The sequence below is a fragment of the Rhea americana genome, unplaced genomic scaffold (genome assembly GCF_003343005.1).
Source record: "Rhea americana isolate MKP2758 unplaced genomic scaffold, rheAme1 scaffold_97, whole genome shotgun sequence".
NCBI lineage: Eukaryota > Metazoa > Chordata > Aves > Rheiformes > Rheidae > Rhea > Rhea americana.
The window spans coordinates 2,981,037-3,000,283 of NW_028187166.1; the positions used below are offsets into that span (position 1 = coordinate 2,981,037).

General features: G+C 63.8%; 1 protein-coding gene across 1 annotated transcript in view; it reads right to left on the minus strand.

The window, feature by feature from the left end:
- Window positions 1–19,247, minus strand: part of HMCN2 (hemicentin 2) — a 52,799-nt gene that overhangs the window by 2,173 nt on the left and 31,379 nt on the right. Inside the window, exons 45-89 of the mRNA XM_085325241.1 lie at window positions 19,028–19,189; window positions 18,326–18,607; window positions 17,564–17,731; window positions 17,282–17,395; window positions 16,988–17,074; window positions 16,224–16,415; window positions 15,543–15,716; window positions 15,042–15,155; window positions 14,570–14,712; window positions 14,223–14,373; window positions 13,770–13,988; window positions 13,344–13,457; window positions 13,029–13,216; window positions 12,773–12,869; window positions 11,753–11,914; window positions 11,238–11,351; window positions 10,850–11,052; window positions 10,698–10,773; window positions 10,230–10,361; window positions 9,651–9,794; window positions 9,399–9,558; window positions 8,896–9,020; window positions 8,631–8,808; window positions 8,384–8,481; window positions 7,640–7,906; window positions 7,287–7,477; window positions 7,112–7,193; window positions 6,782–6,918; window positions 6,520–6,661; window positions 6,148–6,295; window positions 5,859–5,986; window positions 5,517–5,673; window positions 5,318–5,439; window positions 4,915–5,079; window positions 4,730–4,837; window positions 4,480–4,614; window positions 4,004–4,138; window positions 3,352–3,542; window positions 2,800–3,013; window positions 2,510–2,644; window positions 1,842–1,988; window positions 1,474–1,611; window positions 685–806; window positions 322–559; window positions 25–202 (exon numbers count right to left, since the gene is read on the minus strand). Coding sequence (XP_085181367.1) covers window positions 25–202; window positions 322–559; window positions 685–806; window positions 1,474–1,611; window positions 1,842–1,988; window positions 2,510–2,644; window positions 2,800–3,013; window positions 3,352–3,542; window positions 4,004–4,138; window positions 4,480–4,614; window positions 4,730–4,837; window positions 4,915–5,079; window positions 5,318–5,439; window positions 5,517–5,673; window positions 5,859–5,986; window positions 6,148–6,295; window positions 6,520–6,661; window positions 6,782–6,918; window positions 7,112–7,193; window positions 7,287–7,477; window positions 7,640–7,906; window positions 8,384–8,481; window positions 8,631–8,808; window positions 8,896–9,020; window positions 9,399–9,558; window positions 9,651–9,794; window positions 10,230–10,361; window positions 10,698–10,773; window positions 10,850–11,052; window positions 11,238–11,351; window positions 11,753–11,914; window positions 12,773–12,869; window positions 13,029–13,216; window positions 13,344–13,457; window positions 13,770–13,988; window positions 14,223–14,373; window positions 14,570–14,712; window positions 15,042–15,155; window positions 15,543–15,716; window positions 16,224–16,415; window positions 16,988–17,074; window positions 17,282–17,395; window positions 17,564–17,731; window positions 18,326–18,607; window positions 19,028–19,189 — 6,877 coding nt within the window. The remainder of the gene's footprint in view (window positions 1–24; window positions 203–321; window positions 560–684; window positions 807–1,473; window positions 1,612–1,841; window positions 1,989–2,509; window positions 2,645–2,799; window positions 3,014–3,351; window positions 3,543–4,003; window positions 4,139–4,479; window positions 4,615–4,729; window positions 4,838–4,914; window positions 5,080–5,317; window positions 5,440–5,516; window positions 5,674–5,858; window positions 5,987–6,147; window positions 6,296–6,519; window positions 6,662–6,781; window positions 6,919–7,111; window positions 7,194–7,286; window positions 7,478–7,639; window positions 7,907–8,383; window positions 8,482–8,630; window positions 8,809–8,895; window positions 9,021–9,398; window positions 9,559–9,650; window positions 9,795–10,229; window positions 10,362–10,697; window positions 10,774–10,849; window positions 11,053–11,237; window positions 11,352–11,752; window positions 11,915–12,772; window positions 12,870–13,028; window positions 13,217–13,343; window positions 13,458–13,769; window positions 13,989–14,222; window positions 14,374–14,569; window positions 14,713–15,041; window positions 15,156–15,542; window positions 15,717–16,223; window positions 16,416–16,987; window positions 17,075–17,281; window positions 17,396–17,563; window positions 17,732–18,325; window positions 18,608–19,027; window positions 19,190–19,247) is intronic.

Sequence of the window (19,247 nt, forward strand, 5' to 3'; positions counted from 1 at the left end):
GGGGGGAGACTCCCCCCACCCCACCCAGCAAGACGCAGGGTGCACCCGCGTCCCCTGGCCAGCCTCACGCAGGGACACGGCCCCGAGGGGGACCCAGAAGCCAGCCCAGCGCCCCCAGCCCTCGGGGAAGGGTCCGTACCGACACAATACAGCTGCTGAGGACCCAGGACAAATCCTGCTGGGCACTCGTCTCCGTTCGCCCCTGGGAAGCAAGCGGAGAYGGCTGAGAAACGCGTCGCTGCAGGGACGCGGCCTTCGCCGCCGTCGGGCGCGCGAACAGCCGCCTTCGCCCCATCCCGCAGCGCTCCGGCCCCTCGTTACCTGCATCGAGCGAGGCGCTGAGCTGGAAGAGAAGCTCCTCCGCGGCTGGGTCGAAGGAGGCTCTGACTGACCTGGCCCGGAGGTGCTGCACCCGGAGCGGCTGCCGGCCCAGCGCGGGGTCGTACTCGATGCTGTGGTTGCAGCGGGCGCGGGCGAGGAGCCCCTCCTGCACGAAGCTCTGCACCGAGTCGCCGTAGAGCTGCCCCGGGCCCGTCTGGACGTAGCGCTCGCTGAAATCCTGGTGAAAGAGCGGGAGGCGGGATGGATCAGGGCCCGGTGTACCCGCTGTGCCCCCAGGATGGGAGGCACCTTCCAGACGGCGCCAGCCGCGGGGGCGAGGAGGGGGCTGGCAGCCCCGGGCACCTGCAGCAGCACCGCGGCCTCGGCGACGCTCTCCGGCACGGAGCCGCTGACCACGGTGTCGAGCAGCAGAGCGCCGCCGGCGTCCAAGCCCCGGGCGGTGTGGGTGATGCGGAGGAGCTCCCCTGCCGGGACGGGACACAGTGACCGGCAGCCCGTGGCTTCCCCGCAAGACCCGGCTCTCCAGCCCGAGCTCAGGTTAGCAGATACCCGGCTCCTCGGCACCGATGAATTCCAGCTCTCCCGTTAAACCTCGTGTGACCCCTGAGCTCCTCCCCATGCAGCTTGTCCTCACCTCCATGCTCATAGAGCTCAGGGGACACCCACCACCCTGCGGCCGCCCAGGATCTTCCTGCTTGGAAGATCCCAGCCAGCTCCAGACCCCGCCACGAAGCTCGGGACAGCGTGGGGCTGAACCCCAGCTCCTGCAGGGACCGGTGGCAGGGGGGATACGTAGGCTAAACCACCCAGGACCAGGCGCAAGAGCCGCAAAACTCCTGCTACTTTTGCAAGGGAGATGGTGGAGAGAGCACCGAGCCCTGTGCCCGCAACCCTGCTGCGGCTGGGCACCAGCACCAGGCACAGCCCGAGGAGACCCGCACCTCAACTCTGACAGCACCCAGAGCCCTGGGAAACTTGGGGCACGCTTCATCCCCTCTCAACCCTTTCTGCACCCAATAGCTGGGGACACCAACAGCCTAAACCCCCGCCGTGGCCATGGGCCTCTCCCCGAGGGGCTGGCGCAGATACCCGGCGGGCGAGCTCAGCTCCCCRTAGCCCCACGTCCCTCACCTGTAGCAAACTCCACCTGCGACCGCTGCCTGAAGCTGCCCTGGGTGAGCAGGAACCCGCTCCGGGCGTCCCCCGCGGCGTGCGCGAAGGACCAGTACACGGGGGCAACGAYGGCCACCAGCACCCGCATCAGCGGTCCTGGGAGCGGGAGGAGAGGAGGCATCGACGCGGAGCCAGCGCCCTCCGGAGCGGGGAGCAGCCGTCCCCGGAGRCCCCCAGCCACCCCTCGTCCGTGGGCACGGAACCGGGGGGGCCGCTCGCAGCACGTTTCTGCTTGTTTGGTCTCCCTCTTTCCCCCCAAACGTCCCCCCGGAGCGAGGTGGGGGGCCTCGCCGGGGCGGAGGGAAGGCGTCCGCGCCGCCACGCACCAACGGAGGCCGGGATGCTGCCGATGCTGCTGCGCACGGCGGCCGTGCCGGCRCGAGGGTCGTCCAGCGCGCTGGCGGCGAGGGCGGCGACGCCGAGCTCCCGGGCGTTGACGACGCCGACGAGGCTGCCCCGCACCCGCTGGGGCTCTGCCGGGCCGAGGGCGAGGAGGGGGGGAAAACGCCGTGTCGAGAAACCTCCTCGCCAGAGCCACGAGCAGCCGGAGCGAGGCCCGCGGCAGCCCCGGGCACGGCCCCCCGCAGCCCAGGCTGCTCCTCCAGCGGCCGTGCGCGTGGGGCACCCGGCACGGCCCCAGCAAGGCCCCCGGGACACCGGGGTTTAGCGGGCGGGYGCCGGAGGAGGACGGGGCAGAGCAGAGCTCGCGCGGGGAGCGCAAAACGCKGTGCAAAGCGAGGGGAGCGGAGCAGCGGGGGCGGCGAGGTGCCCAGGATGGGGCGCCCGGGCGGGGGGACGGCTCGCGTTTCGGGGGCCCTCCTTCGAGGGGAGGAGAAGGCACGCGGAGCCGGCGGCACCCGCGGTGCCCCGGGCTTTGCAGCCCAGCAGGGCACGGGCCCCGACGGGCTCCACGCGGCAGGCGCCGGGCTCTTCCCTCGGGGGAAAGCGGAGGGCTGGGCAGAGGGCCAGGGGGCCGCCCCGGGCGGGCGCCTACCCCGCACGCGGACGACGCTGGTGGCGCTGACGGCGCCGGCGCTGTTCTCGGCGCGGCAGGCGTAGGTCCCGCCGGCCGCCGGGGTGACGGCGTCCCGCCGCAGCGTGCTCCGGCCGCTCTGCTCCGACACGCCGTCTGCAAGGAGAAGCCGCCCTCAGGTCCCCCCCAGCCCCCCGCAGCGCCAGCGGGGACTGGGCCCCCCCCAGAGTGATGCTGCCCCTCGGACGGGCTCCTCCTCCGCACTCTGCATCCTCCTCCTCCAACCCACCAGCGCCCGGCCCCCCACGCACCGGTGACGGGCCGCCCGTCGGCCGTCCAGGTGATGCGGGGCTCGGGGTTGCCCTTCGCGGCGCAGACCAGCTCCAGCCGCTCGCCCCGGCTCAGGATGAGGTCCCCGGGCCGCCGGGTGAAGGTGGGGAGGGTGAGGACGGAGAGACGGAGCCGGCGGACGGCTTTCCCGGCTGAGTTCGCCGCCGTGCAGGAGTAGCTCCCGGCATCCCCTTCCTGCGCGGAGGAGAGGGTTGAGGAGCGAGGCGGGYGGGCGCGAGCTCGGATCCGTGCCGCGGGGAGAGCCGGGTCCGGCTGCCGCGGCTGCAGCTCTGCCGGCCTCCGGGTCCGGGCGTCAGGGTTTGGGTCCGGCCACCTCTTGCGGACGGCGCCCGTGCCCTCCCCGTCAGGGTTGCGGGGCCGTCGAGCGACACCGAATCCTGCTAACTCGGGCTGAGGGACCCTGCAGGCACGGGATGACCTCGACCGTCTTTCGAGCTCCAGAAGACTTCTTTCTGGGCTCGCTGGCCTCTGCAGCACGCGTAGCYGCCGGAGGGGCCCGCGCCGACGCTCACCTGGACGCCCCTGAGCAGCAGCTCCCCGGAGGGCAGGACGGTGGCCGTGGCGCCGCGGCCCCGCACCGGGGCTCCCTCTCTGCTCCAGGACACGCGGGGCTCCGGGATGCCCCGGGCCGCGCAGGGCAGCAGGACCTCGAGCCCCTCCAGCACAGCCAGCTCCGCGGGGCCAGCCTCGATGGCCGGGGGCACTGCGAGGGGGCAGGAAGGCAGAGGGACCGCGGCTGCTGCAGGGATGCAGCGCTCCTGGCCCCGCGCCCCGAGCCGCCAGCGAAGCAGCGCCCAGGACCCGCTGCGCCGTCAGCCCAGCTTCGGGGCGGTCCCGGGCATCGCGTGCACCGGCACCTTCCCTAGAGAGCCTTCAGCAGGCAACGGGCAGAGCCGAGAGCCGGCGGCGCTCGGGGGGGATTTGGGGGCAGGCTTCGCGCCTTGCAGCTCAGGCAGTTCTGGGTATTAACCAGAGAGTAGCACAGCGACRTGGCAAGGGAACCAGCTGGGCGGCAGAGGCCTGAACACCTACGCGAAGCCATGCTTGTGGCAGGGACAGACTGACAGCTACCAGACGATCCCAACCCTGATAGACACTAGGCAAGGAGCCAGGTGGAAGGGAGGAAGCCAGGAGAGCAAGCAGGGGCCGTGACAGCAGCCTTACCTTGCACAATCAGCCTGGTCCTCCCCGAGACAGTGCCCGAGGGGTTTTCAGCCACGCACAGGTAGATGCCAGCATCCTCCACGGCGGCTCGCAGGAGGTGCAGCTGCCCGTTGGGGAGCATTTTGAACCCAGGCCCTGCAGGAACGGGGCAGGAATGAAGGCCAGGAGATAGCAGCCGTGCCAGTGCGCAAACGGGCCATGCACCAACATGGTTTTGCCTGCAGAAGTGTCCCAGCAGCCAGCACGTGCACAGACTGCCCTTGGTGGCATCCRGTAAGCAATGAGGCTGGTGTGGTCACCAGAGCTGACATGTCCCCTCCTGCAAGCGTCCTTGGCAGTGCCACCCAGCACCACACCAGGACACGGGTCGGTCACCCAACTCACCATCAGGGRCAGGGGCTGGAAGGCAGTGCAGCGTCACCAGGACTCTGCTGCGCTCGCCCAGGGACTGCCAGGGCTCTGGGGGTCCAGCTCACCTCTGGGAATGCTGACGCCTTCCTTCTGCCAGGTGATCACCGGTGGAGGGACGCCGGTCGCCTCGCAGGATAACACCACGCTGGCGTTGACCATGACCATCACCATGCCGGGCAGGGGCTTCACTACGGGGGGCTCTGCAGCAGAAGATGGGGAACACGCTGCCGAGTGCTGTTCCTCTCCCCCAGCCCCCGGGCTGAGCCCAGGTGCCCCARGGTCCTGCCTTGGTGCCTCCGGAGCAGCCCCCCATACCGTGCACCGTGAGCAGGAGGTGTTTGCGGGCCGTGCCGGCGGCGTTCCTCGCCGTGCAGGTGTAGCGGCCGGCGTGGGCGGGCAGCGCCTGCCCGATCTCCAAGGCRCCTGGGAAGACGGCGAGCAGAGGGGAGGCACGGGGACGGCGGCCCGGCCCCCCGCCGCGCCGCCCCGGCCCCCCGTACCTGTGGGCAGGACGCGGTAGCCCCCTCCGCGGCGCCCCAGCTGAGCCCCGTCCTTGCTCCAGGACACCGCCGGCGGGGGCACGCCGGAGGCGTAGCAGGTGAGGACGGCAGGGGACAGCCGGGYGACGACCACGTCCGCGAGGTCATCAGCGATGGTGGGGGGCACTGGAGAGGGCGGCAGGAGAGGGAGGTGAGCCGGGCTGCGCGGCTGACGCCGGAGCAGAGCCGGCGCGCGCGGGCGCAGGTATTCCCGCGTCCCCTCTTGCCCAGCCCTGCTCCCGGATGCTAGAGGGGATCCCACCAAGAGCAGGGAGCCAAAGCGCATCCGCGTCGTGCCCCGCGCAGCAGAACGCCCTTAGGGAAGCGGCTTTGCACGGGACCGCCGGCCCCCCCGGGTGCTCACCGTGGACGGACACGAGGAAGAGCTTGCGAGCCTCGCCGGCAGCGCTGGCGGCGACGCACTCGAAGCGCCCCTCGTCCCGGAGGCCGGGGCTGGCGATGAGCAGCGAGCCCGAGGGCTGCAGCCTGCGGCGGGCAGAGCGCGCGTGGGCAGTGCGAACGCTCCGCGGCCGGGGCGCGCGGGCCGGCCGGGGCCGCCCTACCTGTAGGCGCCGGGCGGGAGGTGGGGGTTCAGCGGGCGGCCGTTCTTCTCCCACGTCACGTGGGGCACGGGGGAGCCCGTGGCTTCGCAGGCCAGCGAGGCCGGCTGCTGGGCCACCAGGGTGAAGTTGGAGGGCCCGGGGGCGATGGCGGGAGGGACTGCGGAAGAGCACGAGGAGGTCRTTAGCTCGGGGGTCACCGGGCACCAAGGAGCCGAGGACAGCGGCGCATCGTTGGAGGGGCACGGGTGGGTGGCAGGGAGGGTGCGTGCAGGAGGAATCCGGCACARCCAGGCTCAAAGGGGCCCGCTGAGTCCCGAGGATCCGGCTGGCTCTTCCGCCTACCCAGGACTTGCAGGTCGAGGCCTCGTCGGTCAGACCCGGCGGGGCTGGATGCCACGCAGAAGTAGTTGCCCGAATCCTGGACCTGAACGGGGTCTATCCGCAGGGAGCCTCCCGGCAGGAGCCGCAGCCTGCCGGAGGGAGAGCGAGTCCCGTTAGGCTCCTTGGGGTTCTCCGCAGCCGGGCTTGCTCCCCTTCGCCAGCAGCATCCCTGCTCCAGGCGCATCAAAGCCCACGGACGCAGAGGCTGGCGCCAGCCAAGAACCGGCTCGCACGCCGCAGAGCCTCGTACCTGGGGCTCTCGTGGAGGGGCAGGAGCTGGCCGTCCTTCCGCCACGTCACCTGGGGCACGGGCCACCCCTCTGCCTCGCAGGGCAGCACGGCCGACCCGTTGGCGGGCACGCTCACCGCCTCGGGGCCCGGCTGGATCTGCGGGGCCACTGCAGCGTCGCCGGGGAGAGATGGGAAACAGTTAGAAACACAGCTCAGGGGACGAAGAAATTTAGACCAGACCAGCATCTGGAGCTGGGCGATGTCTAATTCCCCCTTTCCCACTATCCTGTCTATAGGAGGCCCCACAGCAACGTGCATCCCTGCACRAAAGGGGGATGGAGCCGGCGCGTGTCCCCGGCAGAGCTAGACGCTGCGCCGGTGCACTGCTCACCGTGAACGTCCACCTGGAAGCTCAGGCTGGTCCTCCCCAGCGCGTTGCTGGCGGTGCAGCTGTACTCCCCGCCGTCCGTCACCAGCAGCCCCTGGATCTGCAGGACGCGCCCCTCGGCCAGGACCCGCGTGCGAGCATCCTCCTAGCAGCCCCCAGAGAGCCCCTCCAGCGGCGTTTCCCCATGCCGTCCCCCCACGTGATGGGGCTGGCGCGCGGCGGGCTGTGGCACCACCCGGGCGCCACTGGCCCCGAGCGCACCCACCTGCAGGGGGGAGCCCTCCCGGTGCCACTCGATGTGGGGAGGTGGCACGGCGTCCGCGGGGCACTCCAAGGTGAGCTGCCCTCCCGCCGGGGCGGCGATGCTCTGGGTCTCTCCGGCCCCTGCGATGCTGGGGGGTGCTGCGGGACACGTGGGTCAGGGGACACCCTGCTCTGAGCTGGGCACATCCCCCAGATCCCCAGGACCGCTGCACTCCACACCAGACTCCCCCCGTGATCATCTCGGGATGCCCCAGGCTTCATGCCCACCTCACCRGTCCCAACTGTCCCACCCCATGGTGCTCGGCCCCCTCCCCCTTTGGGGTAGCAGTACCTTCGGCTCTGACATGGAAGGTCCTGCTGTCCTCCCCAGCAGGGCTAGTGGCCAGGCAGGTGTACAAGCCAGCATCGGCCACCTACCAGAGACCCAGAGATGGAAAACTGAGGTGAAACCCACCAAAGGCAAAAGGAGAAGGGGAGTGGGGAGATGAGGCAAGAGGAGCCATGACCTCGGTGCTCTCTATCCGCAGGGTGCTCTCGTTCCCGGCTGCGAGCTGGGGCCCAGCCAGCAGCCGCCCGTCCTTCTCCCAGGTGACAGTGGGCATGGGAACGCCGGTGACCACACACGTCAGCTCCAGCAGGGCACCCGCCGCAATGGACAGCTCAACCGGCTGGGCTGGGGCTTCGACATGGGGCGGCTCTGCAAGGTGCAGAGGGGCTTTCAACCCCTAGGTGCTCCCAAAAATGAACGGTGGTGGAGGGATGCTGGCAACTCGCGGGCCTGCCAGCCTGCAATTCCCACAGGAGTGCGAAGGTGTGCTTTGCTCCCTCCGGCCAGCCACCTCTCCCAGATGACACGTACCCATCACCACCAGGTGGAAGTGCTTGCTGGCTTCACCCGCCTCGTTCACAGCCCGGCAGGAGTAAACTCCCGAATCGGCCGGCCCCACCGCCTCCAGGTGCAGCYGCGAGCCCTCGGTGCTCTGCAGCACCAGGGGCTCGCCGTCCTTCAGCCAGCTCAGCGCCGGCACTGGAGAGCCGCTGGCTTCACAGGTGAAGGTCACCTCGGAGCCTGCCATCACCGCCTGCTCCTCACTGCTCTCCGGGGTCCCCTCCAGCGCAGGGGGCACTGGGAGGGAGCCGGGGGCATTAGTGGGGCTGGGGAGCAAAGCCGGGTCTCCCGCATGGAGGTGCTTGCAGGATACCTGGGAATTACCTGAGGCAGGTCGACCTCCCCAGCAGGGGCTCGCCTACCACCAGGGTGACCCCGGATGGGAAGGAGGACACGTCACCACCTCGGCTCCCTTCCCTACGTGCTTTCAGGCTGGCCCTTCCTCACTACGCCGCCCACGAGACCACCCCAGCAGCCGACAGCACGCGCAGGGCTGTGCCGGGCAGGTAAAACCAGCCCCAGGACCCCCCCCCCCCCCCCCCCCCCCCCCCCCCTACGTGCTTTCAGGCTGGCCCTTCCTCACTACGCCGCCCACGAGACCACCCCAGCAGCCGACAGCACGCGCAGGGCTGCGCCGGGCAGGTAAAACCAGCCCCAGGACCCGCCCGCCCCTGCGGACCCCAGATTCCCGGTGAACCCCCGGCTCCCCCGTACCCTGGATCTGCAGGACGAAGCTGCGGTCGGCCACCCCTGCCTGGTTRGCAGCGACGCAGGTGTAGAGCCCGGCGTCGGAAACCTGCGCAGGAGAGATCCTACGCGGCGGTCGGCAGCGCCGGGAGCGAGGAAGAGGAGGAGGCGTCAGCTCCGCGCTTGCCCTCCTGCTCCTTGCAGCGGCGCGGCGCGGCTCGGCTCGGCAGGGCGGGCAGCCCGGCGAGAGCTCTCCGGCGCCGGGGCCGCTTACCGGAGGGTGCGCCCGGCCGAGAGCAGCCGGACGCGGGGCGACAGGCGGAGCGGCAGCCCGTCCTTCAGCCAGCTCAGCTGCAGGGGCCGCGAGCCCCGCGCCCGGCACTCCAGCGTCACCAGCCCGGCGAGGACGCCGCGGACCTCCTCCGCGCCGCCGCCCTCGATGGCGGGGGGAACTGGGCGAGGGAGCAGAGCGGGTGAGAGGGCTGGCGCGGGGCAGGCGGCCGGCGGCGATGCCCCCCGCGCGCCCCGGCCGCGCTCACCCAGCACGCTCAGCGTGTGCAGCCGCGTGTCTTCRCCGGCGCTGTTTCGGGCCAGGCAGGTGTACGCCCCCGCGTCGGCGGCCCGGAGCCCCTCGAGGAGCAGAGAGCTGCCGTCCGGAGCCAGCCTGCACGGGGAGAGCCCAGGGCAGTGACCCGCCGCGTCCCACGGGCATCCCAGGGCTTGGGGACGGAGATGCTCTGAGGTTGCCCCAGCAGGTCCCACGCTCAGGGCASGTTACAGGGCCAGATCAGCCCCTAAGCCGGGTGATGGCATGGTTGGGAACAGCGGGATGTAACCCGGGATGATCCGGGTCAGCACAGAGCCAGGACCTGCTAGTCCCAGCCCGAGCACGGAGTGGCTGGAGGAGCAGCGGAGCACTATGCACTTCGCAATACTAGTTTGCCGGTGGGGAAACTGAGGCACGGGTGGGGCTGGGCTGGCCTGGCCGCGGTCGGAGCGGTGCCCGCCGCGTGCTGGGCCGGCTCTGCCCCGGGGGACTCACCGGGCGCGCGACGGGGGCTGCAGCSCCAGGGGCTGCCCGTCCTTCAGCCAGGCGACCTGCGGGGCGGGCTGCCCCTCGGCCCGGCACGCCAGCGTCACCCCGCTGCCCTCCAGCACGCTGTGCTCGCCGGGGACCCCCGCGCTCACGATCCGCGGTGCCGCTACGCCGAGAAGAGAGCGAGGCTGAGGAGGAGGAGGAAGGCTCCCTGGGGCCACGCACCCCTCCGAAGGGGGGGGACCCTTGGGGCCCTACCTCGCACCAGCACGAGGAAGTCCTTGCGCGCCTCGGCGTCGGGGCCCCGCGCCAGGCACGTGTAGCGGCCCTGGTGGAAGGGCTGCAAGGGGCCGATGTGGAGCTGGGCGCCCCGGGACACCAGGCCCCGCTCCGCGCTGCTCCCTGCGAGGAGACGGGGGCTGCTGCGGCTCTGCTCCGCCGCGGCCCACCCAGGCTCCCCCCCTGGCTCCCGGCCCCGAGACCCGGCTAAAGGGCAGGCACGGTGTCTGCACGGCGCCTTTCTGGGGCTTCCCAGAAGGGGACGAGCCACCAGTTTGTGGGCAGATGCCAATGCTGGGRCCTAACTTGACAGCTGGTACCCAGAGAGCTTCCCACGTCGCATCCTGCATCCAGATCCCCTCGCTTCGGCCTCACAACACAGCTGAGGCCACTTAAAAGCGGGCAGGAGAAATGCCAACCCGTTTGCCCTCTCCCTCCTCCCCACCGGAGCCCCGCAGCACCCTGCCCTTCTCTCGCAGCTGGATTAGAAAGGGGAAACTGAGGCAGGACGGCTCCACGCGAGACCACAGCCCAGCACAGCACCTCTCCGGCTCGTACCCAGTGGCCRCCCGTCCTTCAGCCAGGTGACGGTGGGCACAGGCGTGCCGGTGACTTCGCAYGTCAGGACGAGGGGGCTTCCCATGGCCGCGTCGAGCGTCTCCTGCCGCGGGTCCTCGATGCCCGGGGGCACTGGGGAAGGAGCGAGCACAGGCGCTGGGGTCTGGGCGCACGCGGCCCGCTGCCCCGGCGTGCGGGATTCCCTCCCCGCCCCCAGCCATGAATCCAGCACCATCCTGCTTCCCCGCACATCCCCATCCCTGCACACCAGCAGCATCTCAGGAGCAAGAGGCCCAGCACAGCCAAAGGAAAAATATTCCTGGGTTTGGAAAATCAGGGTTTTGATGGAAAACTGCATATTAAATATATATATTTTATATATACATACATACATATATATACACACACACACACATATATATATATATATATATATATAGAGGCAAGGTTGGATTTCTGCCCCTGTACCTTGGATGGTGAGGGTCTGCACCGCTTCTCCTTCAGTGCCGGCTACCCGGCAGCTGTAGAGCCCTTCATCCGAGCCCTGGTGGAGGGGAAGGGGCTGGGTCAGACCCAGCACCGGCAGAGCAAGTTGGACAGTTTTCCCAGCGCGGCTTTACCTGGGTGTTTTCTATCTCCAGCCACCAGCCTTTCAGCAGGATGCGGCCACCATCCGCCGCCAGCAGCTCCTGCCCATCCTTGTACCAGGTGACCGTGGATCCCAGCTGCTCCTCTAAGCTGCAGCGCAGTACGGCCGTGTCCCCGGCATGCACCGTCACCGCCGGCCGCGGGCCCGCCGGCACCGGGGTCKCGGCTGGTGGAGCTGGAGAGAAGCGGACACTAGGGCAGCAGTGCTGCTGCTTCAAGGGCAAGGGGGAAACCTTCACGGGGACCTGCAGCCAGTGGCTGCCATCAGGTCCTTCAGAGCTGATCAGCAGGAGATGGGGCAGCGGGGGAGGTGCTGGCGCCTGCGGGGGCAGATTTGCAGGTCGAGTACCTGCTGCTTACCGTGGACAGTGAGGATGAAGAGCTTCTCGTCTCTGCCAGCTGCGTTCAGAGCCACGCACATGTATATGCCTGTGCTGGAAAGCTGCACACGGGGGATCTGCAGGATGCGCGAACCTGGAAGAAGCAAAGAGCAGCAAGTCGGGGCGGGGGGGGGGGAAGGAGGTGAGCGCAAGTCCGAAACATCGAGCTCATGAATGGCGTGTGCTGGCGTGGCCAGCACAAGCTCCATGCAGCAGGCACCCAAAGAAGGAACCAAAGTCCGTCTTCAAGGTTCGAGGCATCGACACAGCAGCAGAAGGTGTGGAGCTCCTGGGGGACATCAGCTCAGTCTGCAAGATGTGACCTCCTGGGAGAGGAAGATTGCTCGGCAGCAAGTTGTTAGCACGTGGTTACGGCTGAAAACCTTAGCTCAGGAATCCCACATGCAGTATCCCGAAGGGGTTTGTTAGGYGAGTTAGAGCCCACTGTCGCGGGCTAGCAGCTGTGCCGGGCCCTGGGAACTCATCTGGAYGTACCTGAGGTGACGAAAGCTTCCTCACCAAGCTGCAGGATGTGGCCRTCCTTATACCATATGATCTCCACATCCAGGTGGGATCGGACATCGCACACCAGCGAGACGCTGCCGTCGACAACGCCATCAACGCTTTCAGGGTTTGCGCCCATGATCCGGGGTGGTTCTGCTCCGGCCCACCCCAAAAAGATAATTGCAAAGGGCRACCATCACTGCTGAGGCTGAGCTCGTGCTTCCTCACCTGCGTGAGGTGATGCATGCACACACCAGGCACGGACTGCCGCAGCCTGTCCACGGCTAGGAGAAGAGCTGGGACATAACGGGGCAGCTCAGATGCTGCAAAAGCATCCAAGAGCAAGCAGAGCATGGGCAGAGGAGAAACCCAGCTGCCAGGCATCCCCAGCAGAGAGCACTGACTTCCCGCTCACTGTCACTGCTGGAAAAGCAAACATCTGGCCCCTGCSTTCTTCAAAGATCACCCGAGAGGGCAGGCGTCCACATGTGAACACCAAGCAAGCCCCGATCCTTGCTCCCCRGGCACCTTGAGAGCTGGGGATGCGCAGTGAGGTTTAAAAAGCAGTGATGGCCCAAGTGCTCCTGCCAAAACAGCACGAGGAAGAAACACGCACCAAGAGCCTCCTGTGGTCGGACCCCAGCACCCTGCTGCTGGGCTCCCGAGGGCAACTGCAGGCACATAGTGGGTTTTTCAAGCAAATTTTGCTTTACTTTCTGGAGTGATGCACTTAAATAAACCTGCAGGTGCCTTCCCAACCTCAAGCAGTGCAGCCTGAGCTCTCTGGCCACCAGCAGTTAAGCTTGCTTTCAGGCCCCCTGTGCCTTGGCCTCCTCGCATAGCACATGCGGGAGGGGTGGGAAGTGCAGCAGGATGAAGGCATCCAAGCAGATCAGGAGCCACGTCAGCTCTGTGATGGCTCTGGCAAGGGCTCGCTGGAGGACTCGAGCTGGCAGAGAAGGAGGGGAGGTGAAGTGGTGACCAGGAGAAGGGTCGGCCAAGAGGACTTACCCTGCACAGTGAGGGCAAAGTGCTTCTCAGCAGAGCCAGCTGGGTTCTCAGCCAYGCATGTGTAGCTGCCCTCGTCGCTCGCCTCCACTGCCACCACCTGCAAAGGAGGAGCAGAGCCCTGCTGAGGCTCACAGGGGCTCCCCACAAGCTGGGGAGCTGCCTGGGCTCCCTCGGGGAACTGGCACTCTGCAAGAGGRGAGAAGGTGCCCCATCCCTCTGCCCAGCATCTCTCGTATCCCCCCAGGGTGATGCTGACCTGCAGGACCTCGCCGTCCTCCAGGAACTGGTGCCGTGGGCCAGCCACAATGGGGACATCATTCCAGAGCCAGGAAACTGCAGGTGCCGGGTTCGCAGTGGCTTCGCACTTCAAGTGGATGGTGCTGTTGGCAGTGGCGGTCACCTCCTCAACAAGGTCCTCCATGCTCCCATGGATGACAGGGGGAGCTGGGCCAGGGCGGCAAGAAGCAGGGAGTTACAGGGCTCCTGCCAGCACTGCTGCCCCACGTGCAGCCCAGCACTGCTGCCACAGATGATGCTTACCCAGGCCAGGCCCCACTTTTCCCATACTCACTCAGCACCTCAAACTCATAGTGCATCCGGTCCTCTCCCGCGTCGTTGGCTGCCTCACACGTGTACCTGCCCGCATCCTCCTCCCGGACTGCGGGGAGCTGCAGGACCCGGCCCCCTGYGGCGCAGGGCAAAGTTGGGGCAGGAGGGCTCCCCGACGCAGAAGCCGTGGGGCAGGCCACCTCAGAGAATAGCATGCTCCCTCAGGGTCCTCCCACATCTCCCTCCGCAAGGCTCAAAACCTTGCGGTGCGCAGCCACCTTTGCGGCCCTGGTAACACCATGCCTTGCATACTGGTGGGATCTAGGGGGCAGGATCCAGCCCCACCACACACTACGGATGCTCTCTACCTATAGAGCTGCTCCAGAAAACCTCCCCAGCAAGAGTCCCATCCCTCTCAAATTGCATGCTGGACAACTGTGCCCATTACCTAGCAATATCAGCACTCCCTCGCTGGAGGAGAGCGGCTCTCCATCCTTGTACCAGGTGAGCCGGGGGGGTGGGATGGCACTGGTTTCACAGTAGAGCGCAGCAGGGTTGTCAAGTACAGCCTGTCGGTGCTCTACCACCTCCCCATCCTGGTCTTCTTCCCTGTAGAGGAGCTCAAAGGCCTCATTGGCACTCCTTGGCCTCTGGAACAGTGGTGGCACTACAGGGACAGCACTGTGGTTAGCTGAAGAGAAGGGGGGCTCACACCCGCTCAGCTGCAACCAGAGCACCTGCCTCAGGCCYAGTGAGATACCATTTGTCAGCATACATGAACCCTCTTGCTGCCTCCTTCAGTCTTCTCCCATGAGGGACCCAGCTAAGGACCTCTCATGCTGAGACACCCACTTATCTGGGCACAGGACAGCCACTTAGTTGGTTTTCCACTTCAGCCCACCTTGGATATGCACACTGAAGTCCTTGTCATCTTCACCCACAGCATTGGTAGCAACACAAGTGTAATGCCCCGAATCTGAGACGCTGGCTGGTTTGATCTGAAGGATCTGTCCTTCGTTAAGGATCTGGAGGTGACCAGCACTTACCAGGAGCTGGTGTGGGAACCCCAGCCCCGAAGGAAGATGAATTAAAAAAAAAAAAAAAGAAAGAAAGAAAAGAAAAAAAAAGGAGGAGGATTACACACTAGGGCTAAAATAGACTTATAAAAGGTATTTTTTTTCCCCCTACATCTACTCGGCAGAGTTTCCAAAATGGGCAGCTCTTCCCTGCCTGTGGTTAGGGCCTCACCTGCCCRTCCTTGTACCACTGGATGGTTGGCTCAGGAACAGCCCAAGATTCGCACTCCAGTGTCACGGTGCTGTTGACCTTGGTTTTCACTTCTGTCACAGCAAATTCCCCTGAAGGGTCATCTTTGGCAATCCAAGGAGGAACTAGTAGGGAGATGGGGCATGGCTGGGGTGAGAGAATAGTCCTCTRATGCCCTTGCTCTGCCCTAATCCAACAGGCACACTGACAGTCACAGCGACAGGCAGCACCTCAGAGTGCCCCAGATAGTACTCTTTGCCCTCCTCAGAGGGAGACTAGAGGCTTTTTGAGGCCTCGTGCTGGCACACGGGTGACAGAGATGGCACCAATTGCAGGAGGGAAGGTGGTAGTGCAGTGGTCTGGGGTGAGGCAGCTGGAAGGGAAGTGGCAGTGCCACAGGTTATAGTTGTAGGGCTACAACCAGAGCCATGCAGGACAGGGAGAGCTTACGGACCCAGGACCTTCACAGTGTAGTTCTTCACAGCCTCCCCAGCCTCATTGGTCACGATGCAACTGTACGTGCCTGCATCCTCTTCAAGGGCATTCAGGATCTGCAGCCCATGGCCACCTGGGCAAAGGAGGAGTACTGAGAGTCTCCCCGCCTCACAGCCAGCTAGCCCCATACAGCACAAGAGGACACMTTTAAGCATCTGCTAATCAGCTACAAACCTGACCCAAGGCAGTCTAATACTCTTTTAAAGCCCAGTTTTAAGGCCCATGAAAACCAGCGCTGTCTCACCAAAGCTGCTAAGGAGGCTCTAGCTAGTATCAGACAAACYGTGCAGGAAACAGCAGCATCTGTCCAACAGCTTGAGCCTGTTGGTTATTACAGGGTAGCAACTCCTCACCACCCTAGACCATAGCCAGATCCAGAAGAGGCTCCACTCCCACCCCCGAGCCATGCAGCAGGAGGGAATCTGCAGTTGCACAGAGCCACTAGACACCAGTGCAGTACCAGGGAGCAGATGAACATTTCTAGAGGCTTCAAGGGGAATCTCGTCCTTGAGCCAGGTGATGTTGGGAGAYGGGTAGGCCAGAGCCTCACAGATGAGGGAGATGGGGTTGTTGATGATCACAGTAACATCTTCTCTGGTTGCATCGTGGGCCTCTCCAGGAAACATGGGGCTGACTGTGGGGGCAGACACTTGTTTGTGTGGCAAGAATTTAGCATAAGCACCCATTTAGACTTCCTGATGCTTTACCCCTCCACCACAGACATGACTCAAGTTGAGGGAGTCTAAATTGACCATTGCAAAATGCACAGCACATATAGCCACAAACCTAACTTTAGCAGATGCTGTCCTTGAAGGACAACAAGAAACCCAGAAACGTAGCAGAAACACAGAACCTTCCAGAAACCTTCCAGAAACCCAGGGAACGTAGCAGAAGTACTCCCCACTCCCACCAGCCACTATCAGATATGGACCCTAGACTAGAGTTCGTCTTGGGCCCCTTATGTCCCTTCACACAAGTCTTATGAGRGTTTCATAACTAGTCCAGGAATTCATTTCATCCTGCAGGCTGTGAGGCTCAGAAATCTCCACCATCTACCTGGGGCAGACCCTTAAAAAGCCCTCAAAGTCCATGTCCCCTACTCACACCAGAGACACCRCCTCTATCCAAAGGCATCTCATACCCAAAACGTATAGCAGGTAGTGCTTGGTCTGATCTGCCACAGAATTGGAGGCCACGCAGGAATAGCGGCCAGCATCAGAAAGGCTGGTCTGGGTGATGTGCAATATAGACCCATCGGGGGAGATGGAGTAGACATCTYGGCTAGTCAGGGGATGGCCATCTTTCAGCCAGGTGATCTTAGGCTGGGGGTTGCCTGTGCAGAGTGGAAAGCAGGTTTCAGCCTTTGTGCAAAGTTTTTCTGCATCTGCACACAGCCTGGGTGAGGTCACTAAGCTGGTGCTCTAGAGCCTTTGTGGGAGGCGGGGACAGAAACTCAAGTCCAGAAATACCACAGTCTGGATTTGTTTTTTTAGAGACTGCTGGACAAGCCAGTGACAGAAAATAAAGCTGTCCTGTGTAGGAGGTGATTGATTATTCCCATCGCCAAAGGGGAAACCACATTATAGGAATTTTCTATTTGGGAAAGATTGAAGCTTATGTCCTTGAACAAGCTCCCAGTGTGAGCGCCCTCCCTTGCATCCAAACCACTTCCCAGGCTGCCCAATTGCAAAGCCAGGAACTATCTCAAGMAAGCTATTCAGCCAGTCTTAGCTATTAGTATGTCATTGATTGGAACAGAAGCCTGGGAGGCCTCCAAAAAGATGAATAACCCCATATGGAGCACTGTCCGTTTGCTCCATGCACCAGAAGGGAGACTTGGGTGAGTTGCTTCCCAGCCCCTTCTCCAGTCTGTGCATTTTTCCCATTCCCCTGTGCAATGCTCACCTGTAGCCAGGCAGGACCAGGTGACAGGGTGACCCTCGGGCACTTTGATGCTTTCTTCCTCATCCACACCCTCAATGTGAGGAGGAACTAGGAACACAAGCCATTAGGGATCTCAACAGCTGGCCAGCTTTGCTGGGTCAAACAAGAGCCTCTTAGCTCACATGCTAAGGCACAAAAGACCCAGGACTGCAGCTCCCAACAACATGCCAAATCTTAACTTTGCCTATCTGTGCAAGGGTAAAAGCTCTGATGCCCCACCAGAAGTCCTGCAGCAGGCAGAGACCACCTTCTTACCAAGGACCTCCACGTGGAAATCCCTCCTGGCCTCTCCAGCCACATTACTGGCCAGGCACGAATAGAGGCCTCCATCCTGAGCTCGCGTGTGAGCAAGCCTCAGCATCCAGCCCCCTGGAAACATGAAGCAAAGAGGTCTCAGGGCCCTGATCCAGGACACCTGCTCATYCTTGCAATGCTCCTGCACTGTGGGAGCTCTGTTGCATTTAACCCTATCGCCATTAGGGTGGAACACAACCCCAGAGCTCTCATCCCTCGCTGTGTCCAGCATTCACGTCTCACCTGAGAGCACATGCATGTGCTTGCTCGTAATGATGGGAGAGCCRTTCCAGAACCAAGTGACAGTGGGTGGGGGAACACCAGAGGCCTCGCAGGTCAGCATCAGGGCTCCATGAAGAGACACACTAATGTTGGTTGTTGATCCTGCTCCTTGAATGAACTCCGGAGGAACTGGAGGGACAGGAAGGGATGAACATCCATTTGCAAAAGAGCCTCCAAGAGAACAGAAGAGTGAGGCAAAGGGGGCAAACTGAGAATCCTACTTGTTCCCATCCTCATGCTTGCATAGTTTGAGGACAAAAGCCCAGCAGGACTGTAACCATCTCCTGAGGCTGTAGACTTCAGAGTTGTTATGAGACAGGTGTCTCATGGCAAGTAGGTGCCATTTATCTGCTTGCCCAAGCCCATGCTTACAGATATAACACCAAGACAGTCACACGCTCTGAGCAGCCTCACTCCTTTTCCGGCTAAAGTGCATGGTTCTTCGACCCACAAGATTTCCCTGAGTCCTTGGAAAACAGTGACAAGGCAGTCATCTTTGCTGATGCTGGACTGAGGCAGGGGGACACCTCCTACTACGAGCTGAAGGAGCCACTTCTGCCACTATGTTGCCTGGAGCTTCTTCCTCCTGTTCAAAGACCCTTCTGCCTGCCAGCTTCTTGCCCACTCTCGTACTCTACCAGATGTGCAGTGGAGCATCACAAACCTTCTCCAGCCTGCCTGCTTCCACACATCCCAGCAGCAAGCCCCTGCCTGCATCCTTACCATGTACAGCCACATCAAACTCCCTCTCCTCCTGCCCCACGGCATTCGTTGCCAGGCAAGTGTAGCGTCCCGAATGAGTGACCTCCGCCTTCAGGATGCGCAGCCGCCTCCCCTGGTCTGTAAGTAGAAGCCCGTCCCCCTTCACCACAGGCTGCCCATCTTTCACCCATGTGACGGTGGGTGGTGGTGTTCCCACAGCCTCGCACTCCAAAACCGTCTCACCAGCCTTGACCACAGAAACCTTCCTCAGGGCTTTGCTGCTGCCTCGGATCCTCGGCAGCGCTGTGGGCAAGAGGCACATGGGACAGAGGCAAAACTGTAAGCGTTCCCATAGGTCTTATGTAAGCAGAAATAAAAGYGCCATTGGTCTGTACAGTGGAGGTGGCAGCAGCAAGGCAAAGCAAATCCAAGTGGGTGCAATTAGTGCAATTGGGTGATGGAGCAGACACAAGCTGAGACCAGCTTGGAGCCGAGAAGGAAGCTGGAGGGGCAAAGACAACCCAGTTGGCACCATGCTTTCYAGAAACACCAAGGCAGTGTACAACAGCTGTGAACTTTCAGGTCCAGTTGGACCCTGGATTGAGACAGATCAGACATAGAGCTTAGAAGAGGCCTCAGCACCAGAGCCTCGAGATCCACGTGCAGGAGCATACACGGCTGCCAAAGCAGAGCTTCATGTCTCCAGTACCTTCCCTGACTCACCATGCACCCCTAGGTGATACTCCTTGCTGCTGCTGCCCACAGCATTCCTGCATTCACACGTGTACAACCCCTTGTCCACCAGCCGTATCTTCTCAATGTAGAGCATCCTCCCTCCTGCAGAGACCAGCTCCGGACTCCCTGGCTTGGTGGCGAGGATCTTGCCTGCYCAAGGAAGCGGGAATACCACCCCTCTCTCAGACTCCCAGCAGGACCACCTCCC